At 41.6% G+C, this 11,445-nt stretch overlaps 1 protein-coding gene across 6 annotated transcripts in view; it reads right to left on the bottom strand.

Moving 5' to 3' along the window:
• Nucleotides 1–5,417: 5,417 nt before the first annotated feature.
• CTBP1 (C-terminal binding protein 1) overlaps nucleotides 5,418–11,445 on the bottom strand; it is a 254,878-nt gene continuing 248,850 nt past the window's right edge. For 4 of the 6 annotated variants that reach the window (XM_082052082.1, XM_082052080.1, XM_082052085.1 and 1 more), the window contains one exon: nucleotides 5,418–6,887. In XM_082052082.1, the coding sequence (XP_081908208.1) occupies nucleotides 6,701–6,887 (187 nt within the window). In that variant the 3' untranslated portion in view covers nucleotides 5,418–6,700. The remainder of the gene's footprint in view (nucleotides 6,888–11,445) is intronic. The other 2 variants (XM_082052083.1, XM_082052081.1) reach the window with 1 other exon arrangement.

Genomic DNA, 11,445 nt, shown 5'->3' with positions numbered 1-11,445 from the left:
ATGCTACAACGTAGGTGGTACAGGTTACACACAGGTATAAATTATTTTACAGCTAAGAAACATTAAAAAAAACCCTTTTAAACATTATAATTCCTTAATTTTTCTCTTATTTTCTCTTTCATCTATGGTATGTTTCCAATACATCATTTCATTCTAATCTTCAGGAAAGGAGAGTTATCCTTGTAAGAGTAGGTAGCATAGACTGGAAAAGCAAGGAAAATTAGTAGTGGCATAAGAAAATTAAAGAACAAATTAAGCATTCCAATGCACAGGTACTTGTCATCACCTTAAAAGTTTGTTATTTCTGCAAAAAATGACTAAATTTTTAGAGGAAGGACTTGTTCACTGTAAGTTTGTTCCAATTGTGTTGAACTGACTATGAGTACAAAATTATTTTGAATTTACAGAGGCTGAAAAGCTCTAAAAATGAGCTTTGAGTCACAGTGGAGATTTTTGTAGCTCTTACCTGTGCTTCTTGTGATACGAGGCTGTGTCCTGTGCTTAAGATGGCTGGTCTGCAGGAGGAAAAGAAACAGAAATCAAACCAAACAAACAAAAAACGCTGTTCAGAACATGAATTCTCGAAAACCTCCAGTCTCAGCAACCCATTTCACAGGACAGGCTTTCCACTTGGCGCTTGGAATGGAAAGAGATGGCCTTGGAGCCAATTACAAATAGCTGCAACTTAGAGATTAAAATAAATCTATCACCGTAACTTCCTAACACGATGAACACATTTCACACGCGCTAAGCCTTTAAAAAACACGGGCAAGCAAGCAGCAAAATGTCCAAAAACCCAGAGCAAAAAGAAGTTGGAAGTCCCCTGTCTCCGTTTTAATACGAAAACTGCTACTGCGAACAGTAAATATGTGGCTGGAAAACACCAAAAGCAGAGTCTCTGTTGTGGTTTAAGAGCAGTAAAATGCAGCACGGACTCAACTTCACACGGGGGCTTAAACAAAATCCGACTGAACAGCGCCGGAGAGTTAAATGGGATTTATTGTGATGCTTTTCGGTGCCGGGGAGCGAGTCCTGCTGGGTCCTGGGAAGGGGAACACGCGGTGGAGCCGACAGCTGTGCCGGAGGCAACTGGCGTGAGAATTCAATCCACCGCATCGGGTGGGACGCTTCGAAATGGCTGGAGGGGGCTGGAAACGGGAGTCTGCGATGTCAGCTCCTCAGGAGGTTTATTTTTAGACGGCGATTTGCTGCCCTAACGCGCGGGGTTTATCCAGGGAGGACCAGCGCTAGAAGCTTTTCCCAAACTACACAAGGGCTCTGCTGTCACAGCACAGATGAAGAAATAGCACTGTTGCATTGGCACGTCCCTGTCTGCCCCTAATGCATCAGATCTGATATGAAAAAAGGCTCTTGTGGCAATTTAAATTAACAATTTCACTAATTTTTATTTTTTAAATCTTTCCAACTCGAAACGTATTCAACTATTTAAATGCGTATTTTTAAAACTTCCTTTTATTTCTTGAGCAGAACATCAACGCTTCCAACTGGCAGCCGCTTACCCTCTTTAGGCAGCACATGAAAGAAGGGGATAGAGATGTAGTAAAAGGCTGCGCAAGTAACAAAATGTCTTCGAGGGATTGGCGTGCTCAGAGGATGATCTACATCTTCTTGGAAATGTCTCAAATGCCTCCAACCATCCCAAGGATGCAGCTCAGTCTGTTTACGGCAGCCTTGACACAGTGTCATGACTCCCCCCAAAACAATGTTCCTTCAAGAGAACACTTCATTATGGCTCTTACGCAGAAATGTAAAGGCAAAGAAAAGTGCTGGGGCTGGATTTGAAGAGCCATGATTGTTTGTCTAGCATAGAAAATGCAGGAAGGTGACTCCAGATGAGGAACTGCGTAAAAAAACAGATGAACTGGGCCATCCCAAGCCCAAAGGTGAACATAAAAAATAGAATATTAGATAAGGGTGCAGATGGTGGGATGAAAGTGAGCACCTGGACTACGAGAGCAGGACTATTGTGTTGAGCATCTACTCAACGTGGAACGTTCCCTACTAACGAGGTGCTCAGCTCTGCCTGGGCAAACCCGATCTGAAGACCAAGAAGAGGATTAAGCAAGTTCTTCAAGCTCCCGTGACTGCAGGAAAAGTTTACCGAGGAAATCAGCAAGTCAGTGAAGGCAAGAACACAATAGATGAAGTGTCTCAGAGAACATCAGAAATCCTGTAATTGCATCTGCAGAGATAATCATAATGGACTATGTCATCCAAAAGGACAAACATACTGAGCCACGAAGGAAAGGATGTACAGTATAATAAAAGAAACTGGGAAAGAAAACAGATGAATAACAGAGCTTGGTCCTTCCTGGAAGATGTGTCACCAACCTCAGTACAAAGACAAACTGGCTAAAATGTGACATGCTTACCGAACTCAAGTCAGCCTACATGACCTCATGTTCAACATGAAACAATAACTGGAATTTACACATAGGGAAAGCCAAATTAAATAAAGCAGTTTAAAAATCATAGTGACGGTTGTCCCCCTTTTAAAGAATCAGAGGAAATAGGAAAAACCCCATCACTTGACATTTTAATAGAACGACCAGAGATTTTTTTCAGATTTACCTAAGCCAAAACACAGTATCAGGTTTAAGGAATCATATTACATTTAACAGGTTTAGTAAGCGGCCAGATAAAATGATCTGATATTACTCTCTGCCCTTAAAATCAATGCCTGGCTTTTCAATTTACAAAAGGCAGAAAGGTTGGAGTGAACTGAATAGAGGAAACACTGGCAGTGCCGCCTTCTCCTTCAAGCAGAACAGCTGACAGTATCGAAGCATCCACCGAGATTAAACGAGAGGAGAAGAAACCCTCTCAGTCTGAGGCCAGGAGTGAGCAGGGAACAGCCGGTACAGCAGCCAGAGCCGTCTGCAAAGCCAGCCCTCATCATCTGAGGTGGGAGGCTGGACCAGAAAATAATAAAGCATTTTCTAAAAAAGAAAAAAAAACCCAAATATACTAAAGGAACAAGCCTTGAGGCTTGTTATAAAGGAAGCTGAAGTGTTTTACCCTGAATGGAAAAGGCATCTAGTTGTTGGCTTGGTAGTAACCTTGTATGACCTTTAACCAGCGTTCTCACATTTTGGAGTGTGAAAACGAAGTTATGAAGGGAAAAGAAAACAAACAACAACCCACAACAAAAAATCAAACCAAACACAACGCGACACCAAAACAAATAACCCAACCCAAGCAGCAGGGACTTCAGGACTGAGTCCCAGCCACCCCAACTGGAAACCTGTCCCCGGCCCTCCCTGCTGACAGAGATCGTGTCCAAACCCCCATTTCTGCTTGTCTGTTCACACACCGGCATTTTTTAACATTTCTCCTTCCCCCTCAGCATTTACTATTTATAGTAATTTCCCCAACTCAGCCTTTGCTTTAAGCTGAAAAGGCCACGTTGCTCCATTTTCCCCTGGCACGAGAAGCCCTCCACACCTTTGGTCATGTCGAGACTTTGGCTCAAGCTCACCCTTGTGAAAACACATCGACACGTCAAATGCTCCAGGTCCTGTGTAGCACCTCTGATCCATTCTCACCTCTACCAAAAATACTGCTCTGGATACATCTGCATCACTGTTCTTTCCCAGGGCTGCCCCCACCGTGGCGATCAATCCATCCTACCATGGAGAAATCACTTATGGCTCCTTTTTCTAACAAGTTTTTAACGTTCAACTACCCGACTTTGCATCAGCACAACTTGCATCTCTCCACTTCTAACAGCCCCTTCTTTGATATCATCCACTTCTTGCACAGGCTCCGGACCCTCCATGTACTGGGGGTACCTACACCCCTTGACCCAGCAGCAGCTTCAGTATTGTTGGACTTTTTCTTGGCCAACATCTTTAATTCAATGAACATCATCAAAAGCCCCCGACTGGTTGAAGTAACACTTTGGTCACCTCCTCGGTCACCTCTCAGCTCATCTCCTGAGGTCTCGGGTCACCTCCTGTGTCTCTTCTGCCGCTGCCTTCCCCACTTTGTATCTTCCCACCAAGGGCATTTTCTTGTCTCTATTCAGCACATCCTTTATCACAGGGGAAATCGTATCACACCTCTACTACCCAGAAAAGCAGTGATAAGATGTAAGGTTAGCCTGGCATAATAGCCTTTGTTTATTACAGCACACTTTTCCAATTAAACATTTACTCAAAGTCTTTCCTTTTTAAACTTTTTTTCAGCTTTTCAGACTATTACCCATCAGTCCGTTCATTGCCAGGGTGGCTTTTTCTTTCTGCTCCAACAGAAGCTGGAAACTCGACTGTGCAACCCACAGAAAAATCTCAAGCACTAGCATAAATCTATCGGCACGGCCCTATCGCACCCAGCACTGCAGCATTTCAGGCTCAGATCCTGAAAACGTGCCTGAGCAAGCACAGATGACAGCTCAGAAATACACAACTGAGCGCAAGAAGCGCACACAATAAATACCGGTGTCTTCATTTCCAGGTCATCAATGTATTGATTCACTGGCAACAATGCTTACTCACATGAGCTACATCCAAACTGAAGCAAGAGAATAAAACACAAACCAACCAACCACCAGCTCCCCCAAAAAACCCCAACCGACCAAAAACCAAACACTAACAAAACCAACAAACACACCTTTTAGTTTTCCTCAGGAAATCTGGTTGCAAATGAGACCGCCAGCAATTCTTTGCAGCCAGCTGTTCAATGTTTGTTCTACATATGTTAAAGCATCATCTTCGGCCTGACAAAGCAGCATCTCAAAACACGAATTATCAAGGAAATATGAAACCTGCTTCAACTGCAGGCTGCATTTGGGTTTTGCTTTGAGAAGTGTCTGTGCTGGGATAACCTGAAGCTTGAGCGCTGCTGTTCTGTTTCATGGAGGGAACAGGAATGGTTTCATTGTAATAGACGACAGTTCAGGCTCTAAATGTTCAAGGCAAAAACCTTCCAACTCTTCCACTGAGACCAAATCTCACCTTCTCTAGTGCTCCTTGGGTACAGAGCTGGGAGTTTCCCGATTCCACAGCCTCCGCACATTTTCCTAATGGAAGGGGAGCCCCGTGGGAATGGGGGACAGTGATTTGCCAGAGATCCCACAAAAACAACTCACTACATTTCGGTGCAATCACTAGTTCAGATTAACAGTGAACAAACAGATAAGTAACTACCAAGGGGATGTGGGTCCAGGTTCACTTCTGCCCATCCTGGATTTCCTTCTTGCAACAGCTAATTTTATTTGATTTGATTTTTTTTAAATGTCAGGAACAGCCAAATCAGCTTCCAGCTGAAATCCAAGTTGCCTTAAAAACACCTTCCTATTCAAAGAAACAAACTCCTTCAACAAAGCAAATACAATTACATCTTGCTGCACGCTTCCACCAGCACAAAAGCAAAGAAAACAATGGACACTTCTCATGTTGGACTTCGGCAAAAGACGTTTATTATTATTATTATTACTGTTGTGTTGCTGTTGTACCTCCTTCTGCTCTGCCCACAGTGGTGGCATAAACGCTGTTACCATATTGTAGCTGATGATGCCGGTGTACAAATCAAAATCCACCTTAAATTTCAAACTCCATTAGAAACACAGGAAAAAAGGATCAACATTTACAAAATGTAAAGGGAAAATGGTATGGAAAGAGGTTTTTCTTTTATTATTTTTCAAGCTTCCAAGACAGTATTACAAACAACAGAGAGCAAAGTAAAGCTAGAAATGAAATACTTGACAGCATCTGTTTAAAAATTACAGCTAAGAAACCTAATAAAAGTTGAATAAACAGTTACTAGAAATAAAAATTTTTACACATATGATATTTGTCTGGGATTTTTATTTCTTTAAAATAATTCATACAAATGGTTACAGTCACAAACATGATTTTAACCAAAAATATTGCTAGCCTACCACATTACCAGGAAGGAATCAATGTAGGCAATGAAATGCTGCTACTTTTCAGTAGTCTAGTGCCTTTTTCGCATACCACCAATAATATATACTTTAACTGGTGACAAAAAGCACAACGCTCGTTTATACAAAACCTGTTTTTTTCCTCAAAATCTCTTTGCAAGGTTGTCTTCGTTTTGAAAGAAGTGAATTCATGCCAAAATCAGGAGAAACTGGTTTTCTTTTGTTTACTAAATTATTCTAAAAAATAAGACAAGCAGGTAGAAAAAACAATGCACTGTGTGGCGTAGAAAGAAAAATGGGAAAAATTCATTGTCCTGAGAAGTTTGCCAACTGCCTCGTTTTTGGGCATGTTTTAACATAGAATAGAAAGGATTTTTAATCTCAAAATTGGTTTGCTGAATGCCTCCCTTATGTTTTGCCTTGTTGACAGCTAAGCAAACAAACCTTTTTTAATGTTCTAAAAACTGTACACAGACAAGTACATTCATGATATAATTAACTACTAACTTCTCTTGCTTAACAAAGAACCCATAGGACACAGAAACAGTGAATCAGTCCACTGGACAGGGACAAACTACAATTTATACGGAGGAAAAAAATGTTTCCAAATCTTCTTTTGTCTCCCACCTTTTCCTTTGATACTGTATATTGGACCAGTTTCTAAACCAAGAATCCTCTCCTCCTGTAAGTTCATGGTTTTTGCCTTTAATCAAAATCCAGGGTTTGGTTTTGTTTTGTTTGTTTTCCTTACGCTGAAGCTGAAATCTCCGCTGTTGGGAATGCTGTTGTCGTAGGCTACAATTGGTCGCTTGGGTGGTCTCTATCAGCTTCTGGTTTGACAGTTTGGCCGGGGGAAGGAGCGTGGGGCGGGTGGGCGACAGCAGGGAGGCCGTGTGACAAGGACATGGGGTTGGGGACTATTCCTTCTACCGCCGCAGGTATGCCGGTGGAAGCCACGCTGACAACGCCCGGGGGATACCTGCTGAGAGAACACAAGAACATACGTTAGAACGAAGAGACAACTGGCCAGAAAGCCCACCTGGCCTCCTCCTCCACCTACAGATGCTGCTTTTGTTTTCAGACCCGTTGGTTAAGCTCCAGATGAGATACCACATGCAGATGCTGCGAAATAAAGCAAGAGGCGCTGTATTTTACCCAAACGAGAAAGGTTTCCTAGATTGTTTCTTCAGATTAAATAGCAACAGAAATGACCTGGAAGTATCGCTCCTCTCACGGTAAACCTCAACAAGGAGTAATTCAGGCTCAGTCCATGCAATACCTCTGTCCTATGACTTTTCCAGGGATTTTACCCCCCCCCCCCACTTCATTCTCACATAGAAATTCTTGTGGTTTGAAGAAATATTTCTTTAAACTGATCTTGCAATCGTAGCCCTAAAAGAGCAATCATACGCACACACTCTTAAGATGACAAATTCAAGCCTATTAAACCCAAGTAACTTTTTCAGCACCAAACTTGCCACCGTACCTGTTTGAAAGCGAACCAGCAGTAGTTATACAGGACCAGTGCTTTAGGCAGACTGTACAAAGGAGAGATCCCAACACAAACCACTACGCATTGTTTTAAATATTTGTTACTCCTGGATGAACATTAAGGCCTAAATACCTTACAAACTCAACACGAAAATCACCCCCTGAGTCAGCTTGATTTTATGACAACTCTGGTATTATTGGGCTGAAACCAATACACTGTTTCAGTCCTGAAGTTCAGATGTGATTAATAAACACAGCTTTTAATGGAAATAAGGGTTTTTTTTTTAGCCAAGTACCTCAATATCAGTTTGCAAGTTATCTCACACTGGCCACTCACACTGTCCCTTTGCTTCCCCCATCATAACACTGGACACTTATCCCCCATTCTCTGCTGTATTCTGCTCACACAAGCACCCTAATGAGAGCATTATCCATTTAAAAGCCTAAACACACAAACCTACCACTTACTGTGGCATTTGCTAGCCTAGTATTTACTTGGAAATAAATGGGAGAAAAGCCACTTGTAGTCTAGTCAAGCTTTTTTCAAATATCACATTAATCTGCTTTCCCACTGGAGCTCAACGCATCAGGGAATTTCATCCCATTCCAGTAGCACCTTCTCTGATGTAAAGTGCATCAGTGGTGCTCATCCTAAGTTCCTTCAAACTCATAGAAAATAAATTCAGAACCTACACAAAACTCAGAGGAGGCAAAAAGCTGCAGGAAAGCACATTTATTATGTCAAAGGGGCTCGGCACGGCTGTCCGATGCGGCACATTGAGATACCGTACGCTGGGCTGGTCATCCGAGGAAAGATCCTACAGATCACAGCACAGGCTGTACCTGGGATGGGTAACCAGCTTGTGGACAATCCCACCACCTGCAGGACACAACTCTGTTCCCAATTGTACACATATTTGCAGGGCTTCCTATGTTAATTAATTCTCCAGAGAATTGATTTGTGGTTGCTAATGGAATTCTTTGCTTGTTTCAGTACCTCAATTTGAATTTTATTAATAAAATTTTCTTCAATTCCTATGAAAACTGTCAGATTTGGTGTTGTTTTATTCCTTTAAATTTAATTTTGAAACAGCTTATGTGTTACTCTAGGTGCTTTGCAAAAACTACAACACAATGTGACAAAAGCTTCCATTTAAAAGCCCAAGACAGTAATCGTTTCCAACACAGAATCACTACTTTCTAACAGCATATTCCCTGAGCATCAACGCACCGGAGCCGGCAGAAATCAGAGAGACAGACAATTCTACAACTGTGTTTCCCTCAGGAAGAACAGTGAGATCTGCCCCTCATGAAAATGGACAGTGCTGGCTCAGGAGCATCAGCAGTTACCTTATGAGCACATGAAGCAGTTCAAGTACATATCTGCAATTCTGCTTTGACTCCAGATACTCCTTCTGGATATAAAAATACTCCCCTTGGACACTGAGATTTAATAATTGGAATTCTACCTGCCAGCCCATCTCCTCAGATGCACCTTCCTACAGACTTTTAGTAACATCCAAAAGCCCCACGACTGTTTTTCTTGTCCTAAAGCTACACAGTGACAGGAGCCAAAATAAAGATAACGTTCCTCTCTACAGAAACTGTATTGTGCTTGACAGCTCCTAACCCTATTTTGCCATTCTCTTATTGAAATTTTTGTCCCTTTTAAATTTAATCAACAGCGTTGTTCAGATTGTACCTCTGAAATGAGAACATATAAACTCAACAGCCTTTACACGTGGGTATTTCTACCCCACATAACCTTCCCTAATGCTGCTATTCATTCCTTTTCTATTCTAAACCAGCAAATACATTCCCTCCAGCACTTCATAAAGTTGCTCCCAATCTTCCTCCTCTGGCAGCAATAAATTGAAACATTTTGCAGGTAAAACGTCCACTGAATTAAATTTTTGTGAAAGCAGAAGCAAGAGATCACAACTCCTCTGCTAATTCTTACTGTTCCTTCCCCCACAACTATGAAGAACAATCCTATAGCCCTCTTAATTACAACTGAAAGACAACTGGAATTTCTACGTATTTTTTAACCTATTGTATTTTTTAAACTACAGAAGCATCTTGAACTCACCACATTAAGCTCTGTTCAAGAAACTGAATCTGTCCCAAAAGAGCTTAAAAATTTAAGTGCATGCTGTTATCTTACATGACGGTTGGAAAATCACCAGTGAAACACCTCGACATGAAACAACTCCTGAATTACCAACATCTGACTATTCTCACCCAAGCACCTTTCCAGTACCTGGATATTCTCATCTTCTGCCTGTTAGAAGGCAGAAAGATAGGTTGACGCGTCTAGAAATTGCACAATCGCTGTTTTCTATCTATGGGATTTTATTTTGCCTACAACCTGCAGGCTCCGTGACACAGGCCGTGGATGGGGGTTCTTTAACAGGCAGCTCAGTAACAAATAAACAGCGATAACACCAGAGCAGGTACGTTACACTGCTTCACCAGACTACTACAAATAGTTCTTTCTAAGGAATACTGTTCATCTTCACTCTTGGGATAGGTCCTGTTCACCTTTTGTGTTGGGACAGCGTATTGCATGTCACACAGTGAATTGTTTTCCACAGAATACCACGATATTCAGAAGATCTAGATTATATTCTGCTGATGGATGCTCAGTGTTCTTTGCTCGTGATAATATCTGATAATTTAAAGAGCTCTGACCTACATCAAAACACAAGTAAATGACATATTCAGAATAAAATAGTGTCCTTGGTGTTAGTTCACCAAATGAGCAATTTGCTTTTTTTACCATATAAAAAATTATCCGGGTCTTATCTTCTAGTGCAGTTACATGACTATGATACAGTTATTAGCACATCGGAAACATCACACTGCCTGTAAAAGACTCCACAACTGTGTTAGTTGAACGTAATCTTGGATTGCAAAGAAAAGACAGAAAAATTTGTTTTGAACAATCAATTCACATTCTGTACTGAATCCAGGTAGAAATTAAGCATCATCAAACACTGCTACTGAAACCAATTTCTTCATAAAGCCTGAGCTTCAAGTTCTGCGTACTTTATACTGCACAAAATATTAACTCCCTTTGGTCACACTCAACCACTATTCTACCATCTCTCCAAAAAGATGTTTAACATTTGTTGTATAACTTCTCTCTCAAAGTTCCCAAAATGAGTTTTATTTTGTATTTGAAAATAATTTTCAAGTTGAAAATTATTTAAGATGAACTTCCTTTATTGAAAAAAAATTGATTGAAACAATGTCTGAAAAAGGCATTCAGTTCTGTGCTTATCCTCCTTAAATTAAATACACACAGTCTTCACCTTGTAAACCATTAACTTCCAAATGATTCCTAAGTTAAAATCCCTCTCTAGCTGTGAAGCCTGCTTCTCCTGGACTTCTGGCCCCCCAAAATGAGCACAAACAACTGCATTTTATTTGGGGCACGCAGCCCCGTTCCCAAGCGCCATGAGAGAGTTGGAGTGGCCAGTTGTGCTCAGCTCTGCACAGCACTCCACAAATTGAGGGCGATAATACAACACACTGTGTGGAAGAGAACACGTGCCTGAACTTCACATTTAAGCAAATGAAACCACCCTTCTGCAGATATTTAGGGCTAGGGGGGCTTTTTCAAAAAATAAAGATCTTGATGCGATTCAAGATACACACACGCTGATAAACCTGAGTTGTTCTTTTCCTCTGGTGCGCTTAGAGCTGCTGCTAAGGAGATGACAGCAGAGGGTGGTGATGCTCTCCTGTCACCTCTCTGTCCCCTTCTGTTCGAAGTCACTGGGACACGAGAGCTTTGTGTCACTTCTCGGCATTGCACGGCTGGGTTCTCATATGGGGTAACACATACATAAAAAATCCTACATCTATTGAAAGTTTGGGGTGGCTCTCCTGAAGAAGGACAAAGAAATGTATGAAGGACAGCAGAAAGATTGGGACAAAGCAGTATAAAAAAAAAATAACAAAAGGATTTGCACTGTCCCCTCCCTCAAAGCACTGAGGGAAGCAGCTGACCGGGGCTTTCTCAGCCACCTTCATCCTACTTAGGA

The sequence above is a fragment of the Streptopelia decaocto genome (genome assembly GCF_964273445.1).
Source record: "Streptopelia decaocto genome assembly, chromosome: 4".
NCBI classification, from domain to species: domain Eukaryota; kingdom Metazoa; phylum Chordata; class Aves; order Columbiformes; family Columbidae; genus Streptopelia; species Streptopelia decaocto.
This window is presented reverse-complemented; position numbering and strand designations above follow the sequence as displayed.